Source organism: Psammomys obesus, unplaced genomic scaffold (genome assembly GCF_907164565.1).
Source record: "Psammomys obesus unplaced genomic scaffold, mPsaObe1.curated_primary_1811, whole genome shotgun sequence".
NCBI classification, from domain to species: Eukaryota; Metazoa; Chordata; class Mammalia; order Rodentia; family Muridae; genus Psammomys; species Psammomys obesus.
In genome coordinates this window covers 2,965,973-2,993,711 of record NW_026587382.1, presented here as the reverse complement: position 1 = coordinate 2,993,711, position 27,739 = coordinate 2,965,973, and the positions used below count along the sequence as shown (strand labels likewise).

The 27,739-nt window shown below is 51.9% G+C and overlaps 2 protein-coding genes across 9 annotated transcripts in view; one reads left to right on the top strand and one right to left on the bottom strand.

Annotated features, from left to right (window-relative positions):
• Positions 1–136: 136 nt before the first annotated feature.
• Positions 137–13,784, top strand: Sema6c (semaphorin 6C). 7 transcript variants are annotated; one of them, XM_055603829.1, is made up of 21 exons: positions 137–383; positions 2,277–2,326; positions 3,083–3,172; positions 3,983–4,151; positions 6,619–6,733; positions 7,019–7,082; positions 7,222–7,278; positions 7,611–7,712; positions 7,919–8,009; positions 8,196–8,315; positions 8,449–8,537; positions 8,827–9,044; positions 9,275–9,406; positions 9,664–9,816; positions 10,004–10,177; positions 10,476–10,622; positions 10,895–10,972; positions 11,051–11,106; positions 11,277–11,321; positions 11,531–11,626; positions 12,002–13,784. In XM_055603829.1, exons 4-21 carry the CDS (start codon positions 4,037–4,039, stop codon positions 13,030–13,032), a joined length of 2,883 nt encoding a protein of 960 aa, XP_055459804.1. In that variant the 5' UTR covers positions 137–383; positions 2,277–2,326; positions 3,083–3,172; positions 3,983–4,036; the 3' UTR covers positions 13,033–13,784. The 7 variants fall into 7 exon arrangements, with proteins under 7 accessions (XP_055459804.1, XP_055459801.1, XP_055459802.1 ...); XM_055603826.1 differs by having other exon boundaries at positions 10,455–10,622; XM_055603827.1 differs by lacking the exon at positions 3,083–3,172 and having other exon boundaries at positions 10,455–10,622.
• Positions 13,785–19,892: 6,108 nt separating this feature from the next.
• The window catches only part of Gabpb2 (GA binding protein transcription factor subunit beta 2), a 31,973-nt gene continuing 24,126 nt past the window's right edge, over positions 19,893–27,739 (bottom strand). For both annotated transcript variants that reach the window (XM_055603764.1, XM_055603765.1), the window contains exons 7-8: positions 27,082–27,212; positions 19,893–26,937 (exon numbers count right to left, since the gene is read on the bottom strand). In XM_055603764.1, coding sequence (XP_055459739.1) covers positions 26,638–26,937; positions 27,082–27,212 — 431 coding nt within the window. In that variant the 3' untranslated portion in view covers positions 19,893–26,637. The remainder of the gene's footprint in view (positions 26,938–27,081; positions 27,213–27,739) is intronic.

Here is a 27,739-nt window from a genome sequence, read left to right as displayed (position 1 = left end):
GTACTATTGGTGGAGAGGTGGCGAGAAGGCGGGGTCTAGCCCGCAGCTGGGGATTCTATTGGTCGCAGGGACCGAGAGGCGGGCTGGAGGCGGGTCCGGCTGGGAGGCGGGCGGGGCGGCTGGGGCCGAGCCCAGACCTCCGGGCGGTCGCATTGTTTTCCTCCGCGGATCTGCGGCGAGGGTAGGGGCTTGCACTCGCACCTAAGGCTCCCGCCACCTGACAGCGCCCTGGAGCCTAAATCGAAGCACCACTCTGACGGGACTCTCGTCGCATCTCGCCCGAGCCCCAAGCACGGATTGCGAACTCTACGCGGCGCGGAGCAAGGAGCCGCCGGGGGCTCCCTGGACCTCGCTGACCCGGATCTCCGAGCAAGTACCTTGGGGTAGGGGTGTAGCTTCAGGGAGGGGCAGGAGCGCCACAAGAGGGGTCAAGCTTCTGAGTGTCACGGGGACCCGAGTGAGTCCAGCGTGCCTTGGCAGAGAAAGGGTCAGCGGAGTTAGGGTGCGTGGAGGAGGAGGCGACCGCGGCCGAGCCCAGCTGCACTGCTGGGCGCAGGCTGTAGGCTTCTTTTCCCACTGGTCTCAGTTCGGTCCCGCAAGATTGGGGGTCACGAAAGAGGGGTTTTTGTTTGTTTGTTTGTTTGAGGCACGCACGATGCAGAGGGTGGAAAGCCCAGCACCTTGCCTCCCCCGCGGGAAACTGAGGCTCCGAGACCTGTGGAGAAGTAGAGCTCCTCGATGCTCCCGCGGGCATGGGAAGGGGGTTAAGTCATTCTGGACTTTGGTGTCAGGGTTGCTTCGCCGTCCTTGTGCAAGCTGGAGTCTGAGCACTCCCAGGGGGAGGGGTCGGCTTGGGCAAAGAGTCCAGGAGTGGGACCGCGGAGAAGCATCAGTCCCCGCGCCCACCTCCACGCTTCACCCCAACTCCGCCCGGGGCTTTGTTAGGCTGGTCTTCTACGGAGGAGAGCGGGCCTGGCGATAGCATCCCAGCTCACCTACCCGCTTCGCGCGGGCCTAGGGCCCGCCCTCGGCTGTTCCCAGCCTCAACCTCTGTTTCCCTGGACTGGAAGACCCGCCTCTGTTCCCCAACCCCAGAGCCCATTCCCTCTCATCCGCGCCTGAAGGCCCCTCCAGCCCCTCCTCTCGCTAACGTGGCTCTGGGACCGGGTCCCGGCCCAGACGCTGCTTACCCGCCCCTCGTCGGAGCCCCGATCCAGTGAGGGGGAAACACGTCGAGCCCCTGGCCCCAGGCCTACCTCACGCTAAGCGCACTCGAAGCTCCAGACACCTGGTTTATCGCGTTGGGGGCGGGTGGGAGGGAGGGAGGCTAAGTACAAAGCCTGGGATTGAGAGCCAAGGGTAGGGTGAAAGGGTTTTGAGGCTCAGCGCACCCCTGAGCCTTCTAAGGAAGGTGGGTTGGGGCTGGCGACCATGCCTATGGCTTCCTGCTATTGTCCCCGGCCGGCCTCCCCATTCCTTCCCCAGCTTTTCTAGACACCGGCTATGACCTCGGCCACTCCCCAGAGGTGGCTGCACGGGCTAAGATGAAAGAAGGGGGCTGTTTCATCTTTCTTTCAAGGGGAGGACCCGAAAGGAGAGTGGCCAGGTCTCTCCTTGGGATTTCTCCAGGTCACAGAATGCCTGTCCCTAGGCCAGGGATTGAATAGGAGCCACCCAGATGTTGCTCCCCCAAACAGCTATGGGAAGCCCTCTTAAGGATGTATCATACTCGAGTCTAGTAGGCCAAGGAAAAGGCCAACCAAGTGTTTTTAGAGGCTGGACTAACCCAGCTTAAAGTGAGCGTATGTTGGGGGTCCTTAGTGTGAGAGGTTAGGTGGGAGGGCAGCAAGGCTTGCTTTCTGGAAATAAGGGGATGAGGGTGCTTGCTATCAGAGCATTTTGCTTGGTAATGAAGAGCATGCAAATTAGATGCAAATTAGCCTCTATTGTCCCTAGCTAGGGCGCTTTTGCAGGAAGGCTGTTGGATTCTGAAGGTTTTAACATGGGAGTGGTCATCAGGCCCCACAACTCCCAAACCACCCTTTTCCTAAGACTGGTCCTGCAGTGGCAAGAGATTCTGGCCAAAACGACACCCTCATATCTTCCAGCGTGAAGCCACTCTCATTCTGTAACCAAACAAAACGTGCCCCCCCAATGAGTCTCCCCAAAACTGGCTTTCAACAGATTTTCCCAAAATTTGTACATTTACTTTTAAAGGATGTGGTAAGGGAGATGTGATGTAGTGTTTTCCTTTCTTTTGTTCCCTCTTCCCTTAGATCAGAGGGCTCCTATCTCCCTTCATCCCCCACAGGACCCACCACCCCAGGTAAGGAGCAGGCAATGACTGCTGAGTGTAGGGCATAGAAGCAGTCTCCGCCAGGGACCAGAAAGAGGGTCTTGCCAGAGACCAAAGTTGTTTCCAGGGTGAAGACAGCAGTTGCCCAGGGCAACTTGAGGGGGGACAGGTAGGCGAGCAAAGGAGACAAACTGTGCCCCTTTCTCTTCTCCTGGGAGTACCAGCATCTGGAAACATGGGTTGGGGGAGGGAGGAAGGCTTGGCCTTTCAAGGGAGGGGTCCTTAGCTAGCTAACTGCTCTGCCTCTGGGGAAGGGGGGGGGTCATCATTAGGTGTTTCTACCCTGTCCCTTCCTCCAGCTCTCTTGGGGCCCCACCTGACGTCAACCTCCCCCCCAGTGACGCCAGACTGGGCTTGGGTGGACACTTGGGTCCTGGCTTCAAGAGTGGAATTACGGGGGAGATGGCAGGAGGCTTGCCCTGTAAGCCCAGAGTTTCTCCTTTAGAAGACTTGGAGTGGACAACCAAGGCGTGTTGTCATCCGCCGCAAAAGAAAGCACTGCTAGCCCCCTGACCTGAGTAATGGAGCCTCTTCAGCCCCTCACTTTAATTTCAAGGGAAGGCAGGAGGCTGGTATGCACCCAGCGTGGGTCCAAGCAGGGTCAGCTGGCTGGGGGATGCTGGGGGTGGGAAGGAGACCTGTCAGCACTCCTTTCACCGTATCCATCTTTTCTTGGACTTTGGGCTACAATTGCCTGTCATTGAATTATTTATATTTCAATTTCAGAGGCAGCCTGATGAGGGAAGAAGGGGCAAGCGGGGCACGTTCAGCCATTTCTTCTTACTGGTCCTTTCTATCCTTCGCTCTGCATAGGGGGTGGGTGTGCTTTTCTCCCCACATTGAGAACATGGGTTGGTTCCTAGGAGCCAGGGAGGCAACGGGGGGCTCCAGGCTTGGGGGGGGCCCACAGTGGTCGAGGAGACAGCTGCAGCCAGAGCTATATTTAGCCTCTGATCTGGCTTTGATGCAGATTCATTTTTGGCTAAGACAGGCCCTCCAAGCACACCCCCATTCCCTCCCTGCCCAGCTTCTTCCTCGCAATGGGAATGGCCCCTGAAGTCTGAGCTTAGGCTGGGTCAGTGACCCCCAGGCTGTTTGTCCCTCTCCTTCTGTTCTTTCTCAGCCCTAGACAGGGCCATGGCTGCTGCACAGCTGCCTCTGCCTGGGCTCAGTGCCTGCATTACTCCCAGGGTGCTGTGGGGGTCTGTGAGGGGAGGGGAGAGCAGACTCGGTGTCCTCTTCCTCCTCCTAGTGCCAAGGAGTCACTATTTATAATTTTAAGGCTTCAGTATCTAATTATAGCTGAGAAGGGGGTTAGCACAAGGGGGGCCAGGAGGTGTCACCTATCCCAGACCCAGGCAGGAGAGAGGAGGGAAGGCTGGGAGGGGCAGTGATCTGTTCTGTCCTTACCTGGGGTCACACCGGCAGGCTTCACACCAACCAGTTCAGCCCAGTTGGAGAGGGAAGGGCCTTGAGTGACAGGGACAGCTGGCTGGGAGTGAGGCGGAGATGGTTCTTTGCCCCACCCCACAGGGTCTTCTGGGGATAGACCTGGGGAGGAGTCTGCCTCAGACGAGGGTAGAGAGAACTTAGTCCCTTCCCCCACTTTTCTGTCTCCCCTTTCAGGGCCAGCATATGGGTGAGGGGGTACCCCCTGGGGCTTGAGCTGCCCCGCACAGGATGCCCCGTGCCCTCCACTCCATGCCCTTGCTGCTGCTGCTGTTGCTGTCACTCCCCCACGCCCAGGCCGCCTTTCCCCAGGACCCCACCCCTCTGTTGACCTCTGACCTACAAGGTGAGTGCCCCACCCACTCTACCCTCTGGGGGAAGCAAGTAGAGAAATAGACCCTTATGTGGGAGGAGGCGAGGTGTGGGAATGGTAGCAGTCTCAAGGAAGCAAAGCGGAACAAACAGGTGGAATGAGCTGGAACCACACGTTCGTCATCCCCGGGCTTTGCTTCTTCACTCAGAGGTGGTGTTGCTAGGTGGCTAAGAATGTGACCTCTAGCGCAACGGGATGGTGCGTGCTCACTTGGGAGGTTGAGGGAGGAAGATTGCTACAAGTCTGAGGACAGTTTGAACTATGTAGTGAGTTCCAGACCAGATGGGGTTACATTGCAAGACCCTGTCTCAACAGACAAACATAAGAAATGTAAGTTCTTAGCCAAACCATAGCAGGTTTGAATCCCTGCTCGGCCACTCACCAGCCGTGTGACCTCGGTTAGTGTTATATAACCTTTCTTTGCCTCAGTTTCCGTATCTGTGAAAAAAGATGACAATCATAGTGTTGTACCTTACGGAGTTATTTAGAGAGTAAGTGAGATAATAGATGGAACATAATGAGGCAGAGTCCTGAGAACACTGTCTGGCCCAAATTAAGCACTTCATGTTTGTGTGTTATTCTTAGCTACTGAGTGGCGTCCTCTGCCAGTTTGGTGGCTCCCAACACCTCTTACTTCCCTCTCTGCCCACCAGTGAGCCAATGTGTCCCCATGACAGAAACCATAAACCCATCCTTTCTGAGAAAAATCTTCATTTGTTCGGGTCTGTGTTATAGATGTTGGGTTTGGAGTAATTTCAGTTGGGCTATTGGGTGTGATTGCTGGGGGACAGATAAGAATAGCAAACACTACGTCAGATGCAGCTCTCAGCACTCTGTGGACATTAAGTCATCTTTAAACCCTGGGTTTCCCCTAAACACTAATACCTGTGGCTTCCATGCCCAGACCAGGTTGGACAATTGAGTTTGGTCAGAAGAAGAGGAACCTTGGAGTGGTGAAAAGTCTTGAGGGGAGGACTTGAAGAGGTGTGGGAGAAGTGTGTGTGTGTGTGCGTGTGTGTGTGCGCGCGCGGGTGCGCACAGGAGCTATTGTATGACAAACTTTTCCTGGGGAGATGAAACACTCTTGTCTACTCAGCCCAGACAGGGAGGCTATGGCAGACCAAAGTATGGATACCGTCAAAGTCCAACTTGGTGAACCAATAAGTTTTCTGGGTTTACTTACAGGAATATGGGTGAGGGGTTACTTACAGGAACAGAAATGACTCAAGGACAGCTGCATCAGCAAAGTCCACCCCAGCATGGGCAATAGCTCCCCAAAGCTGGAAAAGCTGGAGCTTACTGCACAGTCTGCAGGCAGCTCAGCAGACTGGAGAACATGCTTTCCAGGAGCCTCTGTTAGTCTTGTCCAGGCAGCTGGGCTGGTCTCAGAGGGTTTTTTGTTTATTTGTTTGTTTGTTTTGCTTTGTTTTATTTTGTTTTTTCCTACTCTGAAGCTTCTTCTTTGCAGTGGTGGGAGGGTGGGATCCCAGCTTTCATTGTTTACTTTGGCAGGGAGCAGGCTTAGTGAATCTGGTCAGTTTCAGGGAGTTCTTCAAGCTATTTTTTAGTTATTTACCTGGGGGATAGAATGCTTTAATTTCATGGAGGTCACAGGAGGTGGGTCCCCTGGAGTTGGAGTTAGGGTTGGTTGGGTGCTGGGAATCAAACTCTGGACCTCTGGAAGAGCAATGCATGCCCTTAACCACTAAGCTATCTCCAGCCCTTTGAAAGGGACTTTCTAATACAAAGGTAGTTTTAAGAAGGGACTTGGCTCAGCTCCGGAGTCAGACAGACTTGATAGAAGCCTTGCTGCCTGCCTGGTAGTTATGGAAGTCCCTCTGTGCACTCAGCCGGTGTGAGGACCTACTCATAAGGTTAAAATATTAAGGAAGGTAACTCATTCAGATGACTAACACAGTGCCTGATGATTAAATGCTCAGTTGGTGTTCTTTTTGCTTAATAGTTATTTTTTTTTGGGGGGGGGACATGCTCATGCTAAAGGACAACTAATGTGGAACTCGTTCTCTGCCCTCACTTGGTGACTCAGGTAGTTAGGCTTGGCGGCCAGTATCTTTAGCCAGAGCCATTTCATTGTCTCCTTTCTTTCTTTCCTTTCCTTTTTCCTCCCTTGAGACAGCCCTGGCTGTCCTGGACTCGCTTTGTAGACCAGGCCGGCCTCTGCCTCCTGAGTGCTGGGATTACGGGTGTGCGCCATCACGCCCAGCAGCATTTTATCTGGTATACTGGCCTGGTACTTGCTATGTAACCAAGGCTGGCCTTGAACTCCCAGCAGTCCTCCTGCTTCAGATTTCCCAGTACTGGTGTACACCTCTATGCCTAGCTGTTTTGAGCCCTGGCTGGGTCTCATCCAGTAGGGGAGGGAGTCAGGAAGTGTGTGTTGCCTCAGCTGCCATCCTCAGTGTTCCTCTGCACCCTCTAGGTGCCTCTCCATCATCTTGGTTCCGGGGCCTGGAGGGTGATGCGGTGGCTGCAGAACTTGGGCTGGACTTTCAGCGATTCCTGACCTTGAACCGGACCTTACTTGTGGCCGCCCGGTAAAATGGCCGAGCACAGTTGTGGGGCAGACGTGCATGCTCCTGGGCAGACATGGGACCTGTATGGCCACTGCAGCATCTTGCAGGGCACACATGCAGGTGCACAAGCCATGGGGCATGGACATTCCTGGACACAGAGAACAAATTCCAAGGCGTGGAGTAAGGGGGAGGCTAGGGAGTAGGGATTTTGTGTGGCTTGGCCCTGAGCAGGTGACCACGGGTAAGATGGGGCTAAGGAGCTCAGGTGGGTGCCTGGGCTCTGACCCCTGCTTACCTACCCTTCAGGGATCACGTTTTCTCCTTCGATCTTCAAGCCCAGGAAGAAGGGGAGGGGCTGGTGCCCAACAAGGTAGGGGCTCTATGTGAGGAGGCGCAGGCAGGGAGACAAAGCTGGGGAAGGGGTAATGGAGGTCCTGTGGGTTGGGAAAAGCACATAAAAAGGACAGGTCCAGGTTGCCCTATGACCTCCCATCTTGTTCTCCCTTCAGTTTCTGACATGGAGGAGCCAAGATATGGAGAATTGTGCTGTTCGGGGGAAGCTGACGGTGAGGACTGGAGTGTAATTGGAGGGAAGGCGAGGACTGCCTCCAGGTAGTGAGCCACCATGACCATTTTGTACTCCCTTTCCATTCTAGCCCAGAGGACAAAGGGAAGGAAACAGAATTCACACTCTTTAGTTCCCTTTAAAACACCCCAGGAAAAAGAAAAGGGAGGTTCAGAGAGACCAAAGAACTTGCTGAAGGCTAGAACGCCAGTAAACAGCTTGAGACCTTAGCTGCACATTGCTCTGACTGGCCCAAGAGTAGCAGCCTTACTTCCTGTGAGCCCTGACTTCAGTCCTAGGCCTGTCACTGACCTAGAGTTTTGGGTTCCCTAGGACGAATGCTACAATTACATCCGTGTTCTTGTTCCCTGGGACTCGCAGACACTCCTTGCCTGTGGAACAAACTCATTCAGCCCCATGTGCCGCAGCTACAGGGTACGGGGTACAAGGAAAAGGACTGGGAGGAGAATCCAAAATAAACAGTCAGTGTGATGGGAAGAGACGGGCACCTGGGAACAGGCCGGGGCATACTTGGAATGCAAGAGTGCAGAAGGGACTGGGGAGGGAGCTGAGTGGGAGTGGGCTGTAGGGCCAGACTCTAAGACCCCAAGGTTCCAGGAATCTGCCTCCTTTCCCCCCAGATAACATCACTGCAGCAGGAGGGTGAGGAGCTGAGTGGGCAAGCTCGGTGCCCCTTTGATGCCACCCAGTCCAATGTGGCCATATTTGCAGGTGTGCGCCTGGGCATGTGAAAAGCAGGCATGTGGCTGGGGGGAGCTCCTCTCCCAACTTGGTCTTTCCCCCATGTCCTCGAGTGGAGGGTGGAGGCAGGGGCTGGGACCAGGCCTGGGTAGATGCGCAGGCACAGCAGTTGTGGGCCCTGAGCTTCCCGTGACCCCGCTCCCCTCATCCCTCCAGAGGGCAGTTTGTACTCAGCCACAGCAGCAGACTTCCAGGCCAGTGACGCTGTGGTCTACAGGAGCCTTGGACCTCAGCCCCCGCTCCGTTCTGCAAAGTATGACTCCAAGTGGCTTCGAGGTCAGTCACCCTGGGGGTCAGTCTATGCCCGGGTGGGACTGAAACAGGACTGTGCGGGGCGGTGAGGGTGTGTTAATGGGTGTGGGGGGAGACAGTAGATACGGAAGCCCCTTCCTGTCATCCTCTGCCTTAGAGCCACACTTTGTCTATGCTTTGGAACATGGAGACCACGTCTACTTCTTCTTCCGGGAGGTTTCTGTGGAAGATGCTCGCCTGGGGAGGGTAAGGAATTGAGCACCAGGGGTAGCTGAATGGCCGGAGGGTTCTTTTGGGTCCTGAGGGAGGTTCTTGGCTCTTACCTCCAAAACAAATTTCTAGGGCTCTTGGCCCCTCTCCACATAACTTTGCATAACTTCCAGCTCTCATCTTCTGGCTATAACTCTCACCTCAACCCAAGTTGACCCGTTATACCATTCCCTTTCTTTGCTGTGACCCTTAACATTTGGAGGTCTTAACTCTTCCCGCACATTTCAAGCAGCTGCCACGTGGCTCTCTCCATATCTTCTTTCAGGTACAGTTTTCCCGGGTAGCCCGGGTGTGCAAACGTGACATGGGTGGCTCTCCTCGGGCCTTGGATCGCCACTGGACATCCTTCCTCAAGCTGAGGCTCAACTGCTCTGTCCCTGGGGACTCCACCTTCTACTTTGACGTCTTACAGGCCTTAACTGGGCCTGTGAACCTGCATGGCCGCTCTGCTCTCTTTGGGGTCTTCACTACTCAGACCAATAGGTTGGTACCAAGCAAACTGTGTGATCCAGTTATCTATCCCTCCCCAAAACGTCTGTCCAGCATCCCCTGTAATGCCTACTGAGGATGAAGTGCCAAGCAAGCGCAGGCTCCCCTTCCCCCAGTCTCTCCCTCTAACCCGGCAGCGCACACAGGCAGCCTCCACTTCTCACCTGGCAGGAGCTGTGCAGTCCCTGTCAACATCTACCTTGCATCTTTTCTGGCTCCCTCAGCATTCCTGGGTCTGCCGTCTGCGCCTTCTACCTGGATGACATTGAACGTGGGTTTGAGGGCAAGTTCAAGGAGCAGAGGAGTCTGGATGGGGCCTGGACTCCTGTGTCTGAGGACAGGGTCCCCTCACCCAGGTACCCGGGGTGCAGGTGGCTTTTGTGGGGCCCGTCCTTAATGTTGGGTTGTGAAGAGGGCTAAGGTCACTGTGGCCCGGGGACAAGGCCACCATGGGTTGGACTAAGGAGCTGCAAGAGGGAAGGGAAACAATGGTGCACATCTGTCTGTCTGCAGGGGAGTGACGGTGACCAACCGTGTCTGAGAACAGGGGGACACACAGCTTAATTAAGCCCCGTTCTCTGCCCTAAGGCTGCCCCTTCCATGTGCCCACCAGGCCAGGGTCCTGTGCAGGTGTGGGTGGAGCTGCCTTTTTCTCCTCCTCTCAAGACCTACCTGACGATGTCCTGCTCTTCATCAAGGCCCACCCACTGCTGGATCCCGCTGTGCCACCTGCCACCCATCAACCCCTCCTCACTCTCACCAGCAGGTGACCACTGCCTCCCGCCCGCAGCCACTCTCTTCTGTCTCTTGTGGGGCCCATGAGCCAAATCACGTTGGTGTGGGGGTGGGGACTGTGAAGGAATGATGGAGTGGGAAGCAGGACATCTGGGCTGTCCTTGAGATACTCAAGCTGTACTAGGTACGTTGTCCTCACCTGAAGCCTGTTGCTCCAGGGCTCTACTGACCCAGGTAGCTGTGGACGGCATGGCTGGGCCCCACAGAAACACCACAGTCCTGTTTCTTGGCTCCTCTGATGGGACAGTACTGAAGGTGCTGCCTCCAGGGGGACAGTCTCTGGAACATGAGCCTATCATATTGGAAGAGATCAATGCCTATAGCCCTGCCCGGTGAGTCCTCTGTGGGGGTGGGTCCCTGCAGGAAAGAGGTGGGATGCCTGGTGGGTGATGGAGAAACGGGGATAAGTGGGTGGACAGTCCAGTGTTGGCTTGGCAGCATTCGAGGCCTTGCGGTAGGGAAAGGGACTTGGGGAGAAGGCTCCCCCGCCTTGGGTAAGGTGGTGCCATGGGCCGTGCTTAGTTGTTCTGTGCACCTCTTCCAGCTGCCACTTCTTTCTGTCCATCTGCCTCGTCTGGGGAAAAGGCAGCCTCACCTTCCCCATTCTAGTTCCTTGTGGCATCATATTAGGTGCAGTGGGAAGCGTTCAGCCCAAGCTGCAAGACGGATCATAGGGCTGGAGCTGGACACTGAGGGTCACAGGCTTTTTGTGGCCTTTCCTGGATGTATCGTCTACCTCCCTCTCAGCCGCTGTGCCCGCCATGGGGCATGTCAGAGGTGAGAGGAACCTAAGGAAGCCTAGCTAGGCTTCCTGGGCTAGTAGGAACACAGAAAAATCCCCAAGTCTTGAGGGCGGCGAGAAAATGGAGGAGAGAGTTGGGTACCACAGGTAGTCTGTAAGTGGGCAGCAACCAGGGTCTGGGATAGATTGGGGTGGAGGGGATGGAAGTATAGGCCCAGGAGCCTCTGGTAATGCAAGATGAGTGGAACTGGCCATGGGCTGTGGTAAGTGGAGGGTACCAGCCTCACACGGCTCAGTCTCCCCCCAGGAGCTGTCTGGCTTCCCGGGACCCATACTGTGGATGGCATCGACTCAGAGGCTGTGTGAATATCAGGGGATCTGGCTGGTGAGTGAGGAGCCCCGGCTCCTGAGGAGCGTGTTCGGCAAAGTGTGCGCCGCAGTGAGCCACCCCCTTTTCTTCTAGGACCGATGCTGATCTGACTGGGAACCAGGAATCCATGGAGCATGGTGATTGCCAAGGTAAACACAGGACGGCTACAGCCACAGCTCGAAGTTGCATATGGCTCTGGTGGCTGCCGACAGCGCCCCAGGCTCGGGCATTTGTCATTCTCGGCGTCTGTACCGCAGTTACCTCTGTCACTTCTTCATGAAGCTTTCCCTTTTCCTCATTCTCACCCTCTCTGCCATAGGTGGAGCAACCGGAAGTCAGTCTGGCCCTGGAGATTCTGCTTATGGTGAGTCTTTTGGCCTCAGTGTCCTTCCTTTCCCCTTGCGTAGCCCACACAACCGTATCCGTTTTGGCTATACGCAGACCAGCGCCTTGAACGGCCAGAGGGAGACACTGGAATTCTGGGCTCCTGGGTTCCAAAGAGGTGGGGGTGGGGGCTCGGTGGTGCCAGGACAGCGTAAGTCTCACTGGTGCTGACCTGGTCTCTGTTACCAGTGCTTCTGGGTTCTGGCCCTTCCCCTGAGACCCCCAGTTCCCCCAGAGATGCCCACCCAGGGCCCCAGTCTTCTACTCTTGGAGCTCACACGCAGGGTAAGGGGGTTACCTGGGAGGGACAGGAGTGCAGTGTGGACCTGCTGAGTCTCTGAGAATTCTAAGCCGGGTGCCGATTGGTGTTTGATGCCCACTAACACCTGTTTGGAACCTCCCTTCACCACAGCTGGACGTCCCAGCCAGTGTCTTGCAGTTTGACAGTTGTTCTTGGCATGGCTACAGTGGCTAAGCCTGGTACGGGGATACCGCAGACCCATGCTCTAGCCTGTGTGTTTAGGGGTCCCGGGAAATGACTCAGACTGGAATGAAGCTGAGCAGCAGCATGAAAACTTGCTGTTGGCCCCCCAGTGCCCGTTCTGCGCACCGCCTGCCCTGCCGTAAAGCTGAGCCTCCTCCATCCTTCTCGGTCGGCAGGCGTGCGCACAGACCTTCCCCCCGCCTCAGCCTACCGCTCCATCCCCATCCCACTCCTCCTGGCCTGTGTGGCGGCAGCCTTCGCCCTGGGCGCCTCCGTCTCCGGCCTCTTGGTGTCCTGCGCTTGTCGTCGCGCGAATCGCCCTCGGAGCAAGGACATCGAGACCCCGGGGCTGCCGCGTCCTCTCTCCCTCCGCAGTCTGGCCCGGCTGCACGGTGGCGGTCCTGAGCCCCCGCCTCCGCCCAAGGATGGAGACGGAGCGCAGACGCCCCAGCTCTACACTACCTTCCTGCCCCCGCCCGAGGGTGGGCCCCCGCCGGAGCTGGCCTGCCTGCCCACCCCGGAGTCCACGCCCGAGCTGCCGGTGAAGCACCTCCGCGCCTCCGGGGGACCCTGGGAGTGGAACCAGAACGGGAACAACGCTTCGGAGGGCCCGGGCCGCCCTCGGGGCTGCAGTGCGGCGGGCGGGTCGGCGCCCCGCGTGCTGGTGAGGCCCCCGCCTCCGGGCTGCCCGGGGCAGGCGGTGGAGGTGACGACGCTGGAGGAACTGCTGCGCTACCTGCACGGCCCGCAGCCGCCCAGGAAGGGCGCCGAGCCGCCGCCCCCCGCCCCGTTCCCCGCGAGGCCGCCCGCCGCGGAGCCCGGCGCCGCCCTGTTCGCGGACTCCAGCCCGCTGCCGCGGGACTGCGTGCCGCCGCTGAGGCTCGACGTGCCGCCCGGAGGCAGGCGCGCGGCCCCCGGCGCACGGCCCGCCCTGTCGGCCCCCGCCCCGCGCCTGGGCGTCGGCGTCGGCCGCAGACTGCCCTTCCCCACGCACCGCGCGCCCCCGGCTCTGCTCACGCGGGTCCCCTCGGGAGGCCACGCCAGGTACTCCGGGGGGCCCGGGAGGCATCTCCTGTACCTCGGCCGGCCCGACGGCTACCGCGGCCGCTCCCTCAAGAGGGTGGACGTCAAGTCTCCGCCGGCTCCCCAGCCGGCCCTCGCCGCCCCGCAGCCGCCCGCGCCGCACGGCGGCCAGTTCAACTTCTGACGGCAGCCGCGGGCGCCCGTCGAGAACTGGAGGCCGCCGGCCCGCCCGGACCCCCGAGAGTCTCCCGGGGCCCCCCTCTCGCCCCGGTTTATTTATTGACTGTACTCCCCCCTGGCCCAGGGAGGGGGCGAGGAGCTCGCCGCCCGGAGCGCCAGCATTTCGGGGGAGCTGGCTGCCCCCCGCTCCCCGCTCCCTTCCAGCCACGCTGCCTTAACTCGCCGCTCCGGGCTCCCGCCGACTGGGCCCCGGGCGGGCCGGCCGGGGCTGGAGCCGCGCGCTGTGTACAGAGTCCTCGGGCCTCGTGGGGCCGGGACGTGCCTCCTCCTACTGTGTAGGAGCCCCCCCAACACCCCGTCTTCCCAATACAGCGTGTCCCCCCACCCCCAGCCGCTGCCTGACTTTTCTCGCGGTGCGGGAGGGGGAGGAGGGCGGGGCGGGGCGGGCCCGCCCGGCCCCTCTGGGTGCCCGCGCCCCTGAATGCCTGCCTTCACCTCACCTCGGGCCCCCGAGTCTCTCCGGAGTAATTGGCTTGGCGGCTGTCCCACCGGGGTTAATCAGGAAAGGTTTCCTGAAGGAAGGAGGCAAGCGACCTGGTGGGGGTGGGGGGGTGAGCCAGGGCCCAGGAGAGTAGCGGGGTACAGATGGGGGGCGCTGGGGAAAGGCACTCGGCACGTTTCTGAATAGAGGTCAGGCACCTTTTTACGGCTTACGCTGTGGGGTGGGGGAGGGAACTTTTGGAAAAATAAAACGAAGCTGCTGCGTGATTTGAATTTCACATCAGCAAATCTTGTCCTAAAAGAGAAAACTGGGCTTGGAAGGGTTTGGGTTGCTTGAGCCTTAGGATGCAAAACAAAACAAAAACCCGCAGATGAGCCCTGTGAGAGGCAGGGGTGTGCCCCAGCAACTGGTTCCCTAATGGGCCGTTCCAGCTGCTTGCTAGAGCAACTGCTCGGTGTGGCCCTCGCGATGCTCCTTTCCTCTGGCTGCAGATACTTGTACAGTATCCTGGGTACCAAAGGGAGGGATGGCCCGGAACGCTTCTCCCACCCACCACCCTGGCGCTAGGACCACTTAAAGCCTCTCGTGGGTGCTGGCTGCACTGGAGGATTTGCTGGAATTTGGCAGGCGCGTGACGGCAGCATCCGCCCTGCTCCAGCGCCAGGCCGGTTCGCGTTGGCGCCTCCCAGAGGCCCGACCAAGCCCTGCAGCTGAATAAGCCGCCAGTTCTCTGGTGGAGGAGGGGAAACTGCTGAGAACAGTTTTGGCCAAAGAGTTCCGGAGTGTATTGTTTACCCTTGAGATCCTAACTCTGCCTTAAGCCTCCTTTCTCATCTGCAGTAACACTGTCGAGAGGCTCAAGTACTGTCATGTGCAAACGCTTTGTGAAAGAGAAACCGCGAAACGGTGGTTCCTCCTGTGTCACTCGTCTAAGCCCTGTATGCCAGAGTTTGTAGCTTTTCCTAGACACCCGTTTCTCTTCGTATTGTAAATTCGACTTAGAAAAAATTTTTCCCTTCTAGGTTTTTACCTCTTTGAATGTTTCTTAGTGCAGTTCAGTTAAGATTAGGCTAATTGGCAAGGGTCCTTCCGAGAGTCTGACATTTCTTAGCTTGCAGCTTTTTTGTCAGGTTCAGTTTATTTCTCTTTGGGGACCTTAAGCTAAGATGGGCCGTTGCTAGTGTCCTAAACAGTGCTGGGGCACAGTTGAAGGAGGGAGTATCTTTTTCATTCCTTTGGCTGCATTAATCTCTTCAAAACATGATGGCTAGTGTAGGACACCCCTGTGAATGGGCATAAAGATCTTGAAATCTGGGGTATAGCTAGTCTCTCCCAAAAGATGAAGAAGAGGGAGAGCAAGGTGGCTCAGCGGCTAAAGGGCCTGCCTGCCTAGTTAGGTTGCCGGAAGCTCAGCTCAAGGTGGAAAGGGAAGTAACTGTCTAAAATTATCCTCTGACCTCCACATGTGTGCCCTGGGCATCCCCCACCGCAAGCTCTCACACACAGATCCTGAGATGAGAGAGGGCTTGGGACATAGGGTATTGGTGGAGGCCATAGTGAGCATGTATGGACACAGAACCCTCAGTGCTAATTCCAGCACGGCATCAAACACGGACTGGTGGCGCTTGCCTGCAATTCCAGCGCTTCGGAAGAACCGAGCAGGGTGTCTACTGCGGATTGGAGGGCAGCGTGGGCTATGATGTAAGGTGGTATCAGAAGGGAAATACGGAAAAGACAGGAAGAAGGGAGAAAAGGCTAAAATGGTGGCTCAAAAAGCAGGTGTGAGACTGGCCTAAGACACAGGATTCAAAACCAACTCAAAAAAAAAAAAAAAAAAAAACCAAATATGTGAAGAACTAAAACTGGCCAGCCAGCACCTGAGAGGCAGAGCCCTGGTCTGCAGAAGCAAGTCAGGCCACCAGGGCAACATGGTAAGACCCTGTCTCAAGAACAAAAACCACACTTTTTTAAATTTTTAAGAGAACTAAAGTACAGTTATCTTCCAGCTTCTAAATGGGATTGATAGGACAGTCTCCGCAACTAAAACAAACCAACAAACAAACCTGGATATTCAAGTCTTTCATATGAAAGGACACAGTATTTGCATGTGACCCATGCTCAGCCTCTGGTATACTTTAAATCATTCCTAGGTTATTTAACAACGCCTAATACAATATAAATGATAGCATTTTTTTGAAACAAGGTTGTACTCCAATATGTAGTAGAAGCTATCCTTGAACAGATGTCCTGTCTTAGACTCACAAGTGCTGGGATCAGAGGTGCGAGCCTCAGGGTGTGAATAATTGTTGTACCATATTATTTAGGAAATAATGACGAGAGAAAAAAAAATCTCTGTATGTTCAGTACACATACAGTTTTCACCCAAATATTTTTGATTTGTGTTTGGCCGAATACATAGGTGTGAAACCGACAGATAAATACGTAAAGGTCAAGCAGACACACAGAGAGAGGAAGAGAGAGGGGTTGATTTATCAAGCCCAGGGCCTTGCCCATGTAGACAAGTGCTGTCATGAAGCTACAGCTCAGCTTTAACCTTGGAATTCTTTGCGGGCAGCAGCAATTTCCATGCCAGTGTCCTGGCTGTACTCTTCATTAGTATTTTTAAGGGAATGTTTACTTCTCTAGCCGGGAACCATGAGTAAACGAAAGCAACTGTTTTTCCCTCTTCTTTGAAACCATTTGTAGTTTAACCTCTCCAAGCTCCCCCTCCCACCCCACAATCCCCAGGGCAGGCAGGGTTTCTCTGTGTAGCCCTGGCTGTCCTGGAACTCACACTGTAGACCAGGATGGACTGGAACTCATGGAGATCTGCCTGCCTCTGCCTCCCAAGTGCTGGGATTAAAGGCGTGCACCACTATGCCTTGGTCTCAATTTCTTTTAAAGAATGGAAAGAACATATAACAGGGATTCGTAAAGCATGGATATTCAGGTGTAAATTAAGCAAGTTAGCTAGGCGTGTGGTGGCCCACTGTTCTCGCACTTTGCTTGGAGTGAGTCAGGAACACTAAATCCAAGGCAAGCCTGGACAACATAGCCTCCTTTCACCACTTCCCCAAAGCCCTACAATTAAGTGTTCTGTAGGACATGGTTTTTTGCCCAAAATAACATAGGCCACCACCAAAGATGCAGTTCATTATTGCTCATGAAAACTTTCTACTGGCAGATTATGATAGTGGCTAATAAATTAAGAGATGGGTGCAGACATTCCTGAAAATGGAAGGAAAAACATGTCCTCTTTAAGTTCAATTAAGGTATCTGCTTGGTGGAATTTTGTTTTTGGTTTTTTTATTCAGGGTGTCATATATATCTCAGGCTGGCCTTGAAATTCTGACCCTCCTGCCTCCACCTCCTAAGTGCTAGAATTACAGGTGTGTGTCTCTACTGCTAAAAAGTCACAATACCAGCCCACTTTGTTATTAGGAAAAGCAGAATATTACTGCAGCCTCATCCTTGGAGACCTTTGAGCTAATTTCTATGAGGCATCCTAGGAGATTATGGGGAAACCAGGGCCCCAGAAGGCTGAAGCCATCAGGTGTCTAAGGCTTTGGGGACCTGAGACTCAAAAGGTTCCACAATCAAGAGAACTTCAAAAGCTGTTCAGCATCTTGGGTTCTTTGGGGGCAAAGTCACAAGGGCCTGAACTATTTATTACTTAGGTTTGTTGCTTCTTAATGCTTCCACCCCAAGCTTTGGAACACACAGGTATGAGTCACTGCTCCTCGACCCAGCAGATGACCCTTGATCACTGTTTAAGGTGGTTAAGGCTGGGCGTAGCTCACAGCGCTTGTCTAGCAGGCCTAACGCTAGATGTTTGGTGCCCTGCACCGTGGCGTGTTAATTCACTGGTTCTAATTCCAGCACCAAGAGGGATGTGCTCACAGTCAGGAAGGTCAGAACTTCAGGATGATGCTGGGTATCAAGTTTTAGGCCAGCCTGGGAAACATGAGGCCCTGTCTCAGAAAGGAAAAGAAAACAAAGGTTATTTACACAAAACCAGGTTTGTAATCTAGCTACACAAGAGGCTGAGGCAGCAGGATTGCCATGAATTAGGTGATAGTCAAACTGGAGGTAAAAATTGCTGTCAGAGGAGCAGTGACTAGGGCAAGGAATTAGTAGAGGCCAGTGTGGCCTCCAAGAGAGGGAGCCTCCTGAGAACCTACTACACTGATATGTTTGTTTCTGACTTTTTAAATTTTCATTTGTTTTGTTTGGGTGCTGGGAATTGAACGTGGGTTCTCTGAAAGAGCTGCCAGTGCTCTTAAACTATGATCCATCTCTCTGGCCCATTTCTGATTTGAAAACATTGTTAAAGATTTATGTTTGTCTTAGGTGTAAGAGTATAATGTGTGCATGTACCCGTGTGCCAGGTATATGCCTGGTGCCTGCAGAGGCAGGTGTCGCCTCCTGCAGCTCCTGCAGCTCCTGCAACTGGAGTGACAGATAATTAGGAGCAATCATGTGGGTGCTGGGAATCAAACCTGGGATCCTCTGTGAGAGCAGTAAGTTCGCAACTGCTGAGCCATTTCTCAAGCCCCACCTCTAGTTTAAATGCAATCTGAGATAAATTTAGATGCCTAAAGCAATCCAGCTAAAGGCGCTTGCCATCAAGCCTTTTTTTCCCCCCAGTCTGGGACCTCAGCCCATGGAATGATGCCGCCCACATTTAGCGTGCGTCTTTCTACCTCAAATAACCCAGTCCAGAAACTCCCTCGAAGACATGCCCAGAAGCTTGTGTCTTAAGTGATTGATTCTAGGTCCTGTCAAGCAGACAGTCAATACCAACCATCACTATAATGTTGGGCCTTCTCTTCAACATCACCTTTCTTTACTATAACTTAAAAAAAAAAAAAAAAAAATTGAGCAAAAAAAAACACAAACTGATGAGCAAGATGGCTCATCAGTTAAGAGCTCTGCCTGCTCTTCCAGAGGACCCAGGATGGATTCCCAGGACTCATACAGCAGCTCACAACTGTAACTCCAGTCCCAGGGGATCTGACACCTTCTTCTGGTTTCCATGGGCACTGCGTGCACATGCACGTGGAACACAGACACACAGGCAGGCAAAACCCACTCAGGCACACATACAAAACAAATCAAGATTAAACATTTTTTAAAAAGTGTCTTTTTTTTATCTGTATCTGTATGCTCAGACCTGCACATGTGGAGATGCCGGAAGAGACTTGGTGTGTCCCCTGGAGCTGAGGTTACAGGTGGTTGTGAGCCCTTCCTCCTGCCTCAGCCCTCGGCTTTACCTCAGCCTCCTCCTGCCTCATCCTTCCCTCCTGCCTAACATGGGTGCTGGGAACCAAACTTGGGTCCTCTGTAGAGCAGCATGTGCTCTTAACCACTGAGTCAGCTCTTTAGCCCAACGTGTTTTGTTTTTTGTTCTTCATTAAAAAAGTATTTTTAAAGCCTTTTGTATGATTGTGCTTATGTTTACATGAGAGAATGGGTGCAGGTGCGCCATAGCTCCAATGGGTTTCTTGTCTGCCTCTGTGTATGCCATTTGCCATCCCTCAAGCCTTCTGGAATTGTTATGGCTCCACCTCCTTCCTCACAGTAGTAGAAGTGCTGCGATTACAGATGTGAGCTGCCTCTCTGTGGATGTTGCTAAAATTCCTTCCCAGAGGGAGACAAACATGTCTACCCTTCCTCCTAAGGTCCCAAGGACAAACTTAGGCAGGAGTTCACTCTGTGCAACCAATGATTTACTGGGCTTCCTTACAGAGCATAGATGAGGGCTTACTTCAAAGGGTCTGGGCACTCCTCCCTCATAACAGGTTGCACCTGAGAAGCCTTTACCCACAGGCCCCTCCCCAGGTCACAAGCAGTTACGGCAGAGTTGCTACAATAGGTATGGAGCCAGGAGCATCGGGTGAGAGCCCTGTGCCCCTCCGTGCAGGGGCTGTGAACTGTCTGTAAGCTCAGTTAGAATGACCTTTTGCAAAGGGTTTGGGGCACAGTTGGTTGCCCCAAGATGCTGGCAATACTGTCTAGTCCTGCTCATACCCTCTACCTTTCTTACCTAGCTCCCTTCAGCCTGGTATTCCTCATACATGAAAGAAACTGAGTGACTGCTCGGTGGTGGCACACGCCTTTAATCCCAGAATTCGGGCGGCAGATGCAGCAGGATCTCTGTGAGTTCAAGGACAGTGTGGTCTACAGGGGGAGTTCCTGGCCATCCAGGGCTACACAGAGAAACCCTGTCTCAAAATAAAATTTAAAAAAGCAAAAGAAACCAAGGTAAGAGCTAAGACATTGAGGCTTGCAGGCAGGCACCAAAGCCACTTACCCTGGTTCAGTGTATCAGGGTTAGATAGTGGAAACGTTCTCTACCAAGATGACAAGAATTGAACAGGAATGACATTTTATTAACAAAGGTCTTTATTTTAAATGATAGTACAAAACTGTGTATAATATAATCTGTATAGGTATATGTACACAAATGCCATCCACACACATGTACATACAAGCTTGCTCACCAGGTTCCAACTATTTTATCCTAAATAAAAAAGAAACTTTTGTTTTCTTCAAAGTTTACTGTACATAAAGCTGCCAGACAATTTGAAAAACAAGAGGACACTGAGAAGAATCTCCAGGCATCCGCCTCTAAATGGCCTTGGCAGGGCCCACTGGGCAAGGCCAGCACTGGGGCAGTGTTGCTACTGTAACAGTTGACACCCCAAGAGGCCAGAAACTAAGTGGGAACATAGGCTATGAGCTCATTGATTCTCAGAAACAATGACCTCAGAACAAAACACGTGAGTTTGGGAAGGAGAGAGAGAAAAGGTGGGTCCCACAGATCAGAGATGATGGACTATGTTCCAGTGCCTGGCAAAGCCTTCCTAAGAAGGTGGGGCAGCAGAACAGTGGGGGAGGGGCAGGGGCGACAGGGAGGGTCGCAAGTCCCTGCTAGCAACAAGGCAAGTTACTATTATAAAGTTTAGGAATATCTTCTTCCCCCTAGCTCTGGAGCGGCTAAAACTGTTCAAAGGGCAGCACCAGAGGCTCAAAGCTATTTAACTCTAACTCCTGTCCTTCTTGCTTTTGGTCTCCTGGTAAGTAAAGTGACAGGAAATGGAGTGCGTACGACGAACGTGGTAAGGCACCACAGAAAAATACAGCTAGACCTAGTCTGGCATGGTGGCTCACTGTAACCCCAGTACACAGGAGTTTAAGGCATGAGATTGCTGGGGGTCTGAGGCTAGCCTGTTACATAGTGAGTTCCAGGTCAGCCTGAGCTAGAGTGAGATCATGTCTCAAAGAAGAAAACAAAACAGAAAAAGGAGCTCAGAGCTTAAAGTGCATACTGGTGGCCTAAGTGGTTATCTGTCCTCATGAGAACAGCAAGCTAGTCCAATAAAATGGAACAAAAAGTGACTCCTGCTCACTGTTAAACTTCTGACAAGAGTTTGCCATGTGCCCCAGCTATTCTAGCGTTGGAAATGGCTGCCGTTAGGGGACAGGGACATAAACTTTCTCAGAATGAGTTATTTCTCAATGTGATGAGACTCTGAGCTGGGAAAGCAGAGGCCCAGAGCGTCTGTTCATCCATAGCCCCTCACCTGGGCTTTCTTTCCTGTCTGGAACCTAAGAGCTTTTCTTTTCTGAGACAGGGTCTCACTGTGTAGCCCTGGCTAGCCTGGAACTTACTATGTAGACCAGGCTATCCTGGAACTCATAGATCCAGTTGTTTTTGCCTTCTAAGTGCTAGGGTTAAAGGTATGTGCCACCATGTCTGGCTCTGAGGGGTTTCCAAGTATCAAGGCAGCTTCAACAGGAGTAAAAGGCTATCGGCCATGGAGCAGCAACTCACTTTGATCCTGTGCAGACAATGGAGTCTTTGTACTTATCTGCTTGCTTCCCCAAGAGCACGGGCCAGCTTTCTTTTGGGCTCAACTCCCACACTGATCTTTATTCAATGCTTCCCCCACCATCCCAAGCCCCACTGTACCCCTTTGGATTAAGGGATTTCAAAGAAATACTCTCTATATACTTAATAAGCTTCCAGGTTATCCCAGATGCTTCAGAGCTGAACCTCAAGGAGGAAACTGAGAAAAATTTTATGTATTCACACACAAATATGCTAATATGCACCCAGCAAACTATCTGCTGTCAGATGCCTTTAGTCCTAGCACTCAGGAGGCAAGGGGATCTCTATAAATTTGAGGCCAGCCTGGTCTACAGAGCAAGCTCCAGGCAGCCTGAGCTGCATAGTGAGACCCTGACTAGAAACAAAACAAAACAAAAAGTAAATATACATTTGACAGAGAAGAGTATCTTTTAAGGCACTGAGTTCAGAGAAAAAACCCCAGTAGATGCTTTCTCCTATGCCGCCCGTGAGGTCTCTGCTGTGGCATTTCAACAATGAGACCCCACAGAGGCAGGGCTGTGGGGGGAAGACACATGTATTTGTCATGAACTTCCCTGAAGTCAGAAAGACAAAAGTTGTAACTTTTTTCTTTTTTGTGGGTAAAGACTTACAACCAAGATGCAAATGTAGCGTCTACAATTAACTGAATTAGCCTACAGCCCTGAATTTACCACTGTATCCCTGCAGGACTGTAGATGAGTCCTGGGCCTGGCATTCTTTCTGCTTGAGCCCCAGCTCTGAACCCCTCATCTGCTGCTTTGTTCTCACTGGTCCAGCTTTCCTGATAAGCTGAGATGTCTCCACTCAGAAGATCTAAGACAGATCTTCTCAACAGATCTTCTCGACCCAGAAGAGGAGGCTCACACCTATAGTCCCAGCACTCAAGATGCGGAGGCAGAAGGATTGCTCTGAGTCTGAGGCCAGCCTGGACTACAGAGTGGAGCCCTGCTTTAAAATTAAAAAAGCAGCAAAGAAAAATGCTGACCTGGAAGGTTATGTGAAGTCATGAACTGTTATCAGTGTATTCAACACTTAATTTCTACTTAGTTATTTTCGTGTGTGACGTATATGTGTGTGTGTGTGTCCAGGTTTAGACTATGGGCAGAGGGTAGAAGAGAACACTGGTGTCCCCTTCCATTGCTTTCTGCCTTATTCCTTTGATACAAGGTCTCTCCCTGAACCTGAAATTCACTTTTTTTTGGTGAGGCTGGCAGCCAGTAGGTCCCAGTGATCCTCCTGTCTCTGACTTCCAGAAGGCTAGGTTTACAGGTGCCCCAGGAACCACACCACCATGGGTTGATAAGAGTGGGTGCTGGGATCTGCATCTGGGCCTTCAAGCTTGTGTATAACAGTAAGTGTTCTTAGTCACTGAGCCATTTCTCCAGCCCCATCTTTTCTGTGTTTTTGAGACAGTGTGGACATGTAGCCCAGTGTGGCCTCTAACTCTTGATCCTCTTGCTTCAGCCTCCTCAGTGCTGGGATTTCACACATGTGCCCCATGCTTGGCTATTCAGTACTTCATTTCAAACTAACTGAAAGCATCCTCTCCCACACTGTCTTGTACTCATGCTAGTTTGACTGGAGAACAAAGCCTACTTCCTTTTTGACATGATAGGCGGTCTATTCCAAGTAAATGGGAGGGCCTTCCTGTCAGCCTCTTTCAAACACTGTGTCTCTCTTTCCCTATCTCAGAGACCTCATGTTCAAAGTGACTTGGAATAATGAAACTGGTCCCCCTAAAGGTGGAAAGCAGCTCTGCTCAGAAGAGAGGCACAGGAGGACAGAGCCTGTCCCCACAGTGAAGACCCAAGGTAACCAGGAGGCTGGCTGTGGTTCTCCTCTGCAGGGTTAATATCTAGTCCCTTAAAAGAAGGGAGGGAATGAAAGTCAACATATGCTCTAAGAATGTAAACAATCCCATCTAAAAAGAAACTTGCTCCCTCTAGTTAGCTAAGGCTCTGAAACAGCACACACAATAGCTTATTGCTAGCAGCTCATCTCAGGGTTCCTCAAGAGCTCTGTAAACAGGAACAGAAGGATCCACAGCAGACACAGCTCCATCCTTAGCCATACACACCTCCTCCACTGTCAACGCAGTAGAAACAACCCTGATGTTCATAAAGCAGACCTAGCCAAAGTGTCAGCAGCCAAGATGAATTTCAAATGGTTATTTCTGCCTATAAACCTCTAACAGTCAATTCTATTTGTTAAATGTTATTTGGAGAATTATGTTTGCAGATTATTTTGAGCCAAAAATTATTCCAGACCTCTGGAACACTGTAACAAATTATTCCACTAATCAAGGTAAACAGAACCATGTTAAGTATCAAGCTTTTTCCATGTTTAAAATGCATGCTTTCTTCATGATCACTAATTAGGAAACCATATTCTCAATAGTCATTCAAACGTGTACTTGGCACATGTCCCTCTGGTTTTTTTCTAATCTGCAATAAAGCAAGCAACTCTACATAACTTCTTCCCAACCATGTTCTCTGGAGTCCTCTGCCCCTTGGGGGAGACGAGGTGTAAGCTGGCCTCAGACTTGATAAATAATCAAGGGTGGCCCTCAACCTTTGACCTCTTGCCTTCCTCTTTCAGTTCTGGGATTGGAGACATGCACTATCACATTCTGTTTAAGCATTTTTTAATATTTTGTTTTTGCAGTCCTGGAGATTGGATGGAGGACCTCATAAAATGAGGCAAGGGCTCTCCTCCTGGACTATGGTCTCAGCCCTTTTCTCTGTAGGAGAGGTCTCTGTAGTCCATGCTGTCCTAGAGGGAGATGGCGCTATGTTGCCTCGTAGTCTGATTGTGAGCCCCAGTGACCCTGAGTGACCCTCGGAATGGGGATTACAGACATGAGCAACGGCGCCCAGCTGTCTTGTTTTTGAGACAAGTTCTCACACTGTAGTTCAGGCTGGCCTCACACTCACGTCACTCCTCCTGCTGTAGCTCCTGAGTCCTGAGGTTATAAGTAACATGTCTGGCTATACAAATAAACAAAACCCTGAAACTTCACACTAAAGAGGCCTGCCCCAAACCCCATCTCAAAACCAACAACCCAGCACTAGAAATCTTTGCAAGTGTCTGAACAGACAGGTTGTGCAGAGTTAGAGAGGGGAGGTCAGCATGGGCCTGCATGTGTGGCTCCTTGTTCTGAGGCAGTGGGACAGCTCCCTTCGTCGCCTGTCCTGAATGCACAGAGCTCTGCCGGCCACACTAACAGCAGCAGCAATTCACTCCCGCAGAATCAAACAGCAGCAAATCTACACAGCAGCAGCCTGACTTCTGTCTGCCATACTCCTTTCCTTCTGACAGGGTAAATGCTACAGAAAGCACCAGTGTCCTGTGTGACACAGACAGTTCAGCCAAATTTATACAATTTAGAGAGTCTTGAGCTTGATTTCATATAAATAGATGTTTGGAAGCAACATGTTAGTTAGGACAACCACGGCTCTCCTTATTGCAGTTTTATAACATCCAGCCAATATATAGGTTCCATCTCAAGACCAGAGTTTCAGAGCTCAGCAGCCTCTTTCTGTAAGCACAGCCTGGAGGGTGTGGGTTTTACACACACTCCCACATAAGTAAATTTTCTTTTCAGCATTTAACAATCTGATGTCAACTGTTTTTCCTTTGCACTCCTATCCTCGTTCTGTTGTGTAAGTACAGCCCAAGGCTCCTTGCACACTTAGCGCCATGCCTACCACTGAGCTGCGTCCTCGGTTTTTCATCTTTTTATTTTTTTCTCTTCCCTGATCTGAGTAACCCTGGCTCACCTGGAACTCACTATGAGGATCAGGTTAGTTAAAGGCCCAAAGGCCTGTCTGACTCTGCCCAAGTGCTGGGATGAGAAGCCACTACCACCACGCTTGGCCATTTCAGAGGTTTTGTTGTTCATTTTTAAGATTTTATTGTAACCAAAGCTGACCTTTAACTTACAGTGATCCTTCTGTCTCATCCTCTCAAATGCTGGGGTTACAAGCATGCACCACTATGCCTGCTTTTTTTTTTTTTTTAAACTGGTATCTAAGCTATGGAAATATATTTTATCAATCATAAGTCAGTCTCTGCTAATTTTTCTTTCCTTTCCCTTTTTTTTTTTTTTTTTTTTTTATTTTAATAGGCAGTGTCTCTGTATGTAGCCCTGGCTATCCCAGAACTCTCTTTGTGGACTAGGCTGGCCTTGAATTCAGATTCCCCTGCCTCTACCTCCTGAATGCTAGAATTAGAGGTGTGTGCTTCCACACTTGATTGAATTTTCTGTTCTTGCATTAGTCCCACATTTGGCTCAGGCTGACCTGGAATTCACTACGGAGCTCAGGCTGGCTTCAAACTCGTAGCAATCTTCCTGCCTCAGGTTCCAAAGTGTGAACCAATGCATTCAACTAACCTAACTTAAAATTTTTTTTATTTGTATGTGTATGTGTGGATAGCCACTGAGGCCAGAAAAGGGTTTGGGAGTTATATGTACTTGTAAGCAGCCTAATGTGGGTGCTGGGAACTGAACTTATGTTCTCTGGAAGAGCAAGTAACACTCTTAGCCAGCCACCTCTCCACCTCTCCACTCCTGTTTTGTTTTACTTGGAGACGGGATCTCACTATGTAGCTATGGCTGGCACCACCATACCTGGAGTTGAAGGAATTGCTTTAGCTCAGGCTGACCTCAAACTCACGAGCTTTCTGTCTCAGCCTGACATTACAGGTGTGTACCTGCACGCCTGGCTTACACATTTCTTTGCACTAGGAGAACGTGTGTCCTGCTCCTCTAGAATATATCTTTTACTCTTCCTCAAGAGGAGGTTTCCTACAACCTAACTGGTTTCATAAAGCTAAGGCAAATTTTCAGGTCACTTAAAAATTTACAGGTATAATTATTAAAGGCTCTTGGTGTATATGCATTACAAGTATTATCTTAAAATCTTTTGCTATAAAAGTAGTTATTTTTAAAACAAAATCAATCCACAATGTCCAGTACTCTGTTTAAAGCAATGATGTGAGCTGAGAGATTTGGTCCTGGTCCTTTGGTCCCTCAGATGGCCCTAGTGTGGCCCTGAGTTTTCCAGCTGCACATAGTATTCCTGGGCCCAGGCACTGAGCCCTGCTACTGTTAGGTTCTCAAGGTCAGTCTTAACTTGTACACAGTACTTGCCCTCTCTATTCTCTTCGTAAAAAGAATAAGATACACGAGTGCAAGCTGTGGCCTTTTCATGTTATGAAGAAACAGTTTCTATGGAAACACTAGTGCGAGGCTCTGTGGTCCTTCCTGACTTCATCACTTCTGTTGCTCTTTCTTCCACTTCCCCTTCTGTCACTACTACAGCATCCACTTCAGCTACCTCTTCAACCACGGTGAAATCGACTCCATTGGGCTGCTGCCGAGCCATAGCCGCCAGCCTCAGACGGTACTGTTCTGCCTCCTGTTCTTTCTTGAGGAGCTGGTGTCTGTACTCCTGGGCTCTTCGATTAGCCTCCTGGAGCTGCTGCTGCAGTATCTCTCTTTCACTGTCTTCCTGTAAAGCAAACAGCATCACCACAGTAAGAACCCCTGATAATGGACTGTTCAGATGGTAGAGAAAAAGATGGCTTCAGCCCTAATCATCATGGCTTCTATTTCCCTCCTTCTCCTTCTCTTTAACTGAAAAGAATCTCATTACCTTGATTTCCTCAACACTGTTCGTCACTTCTGCCATCCTTGGTCTCTTCACCAGTGGCAACCTTTCTTCCTCCTCTTCTTCCTCTTCAATTATCGTCTCCTCTGCAACCTGACCAGCAGGCACAGTTAGAACTACAAGCCAAAGCACAGCAATGGAAGATGATGAGCACACAATATATCAAGAGGATTGTTTAATTTTAACTAGAAAAAAAGTACATTTAATATTATTTTGGACATGGCTTCTTGTATGCCAAGCAAGTGTTCTACCACTAAGCATAACCCTTCCCCCCAGTATATTGTTTGTGATATTTCTTTAGAGTTTAGAATATCTAGCTCTGGGGCACACACAACCTTAGTCCTGGTGATGAGGGGACAGAGGCAAGCAGATCTCTGAATTCAAGCTCAGCCTGGGCTTCAGATTGAGACCTGGTCTCAAAAAGCTAAGCCAACACAACAAAACACAGAATTTGAAGTCAAAAGGTAAGATGCAGTTCCACAGAAAGAACCAGAAACATAGGCAGAGCCCAGACGGGGGGAACCCAAAGGTTCCAGGCATGAGAACCTGGCGTATGCAGGAGACTCTGACAGAAAAAGTACAGACACCCTGAATGGAGGATGTGTGACTACAAAAGGATTCCAAGGCCCCAAAGAGAACAGGT

Coding starts and splice junctions, on each gene's coding strand:
- Sema6c (XM_055603828.1), top strand. CDS start 4,037: ATGCCCCGTGCCCTCCACTCCATGCCCTTGCTGCTGCTGCTGTTGCTG. Junction 7,279..7,610: donor CTGTTCGGGGGAAGCTGACG/GTGAGGACTGGA, acceptor TGGGTTCCCTAG/GACGAATGCTACAATTACAT. Junction 11,322..11,530: donor CCCTGGAGATTCTGCTTATG/GTGAGTCTTTTG, acceptor CTCTGTTACCAG/TGCTTCTGGGTTCTGGCCCT.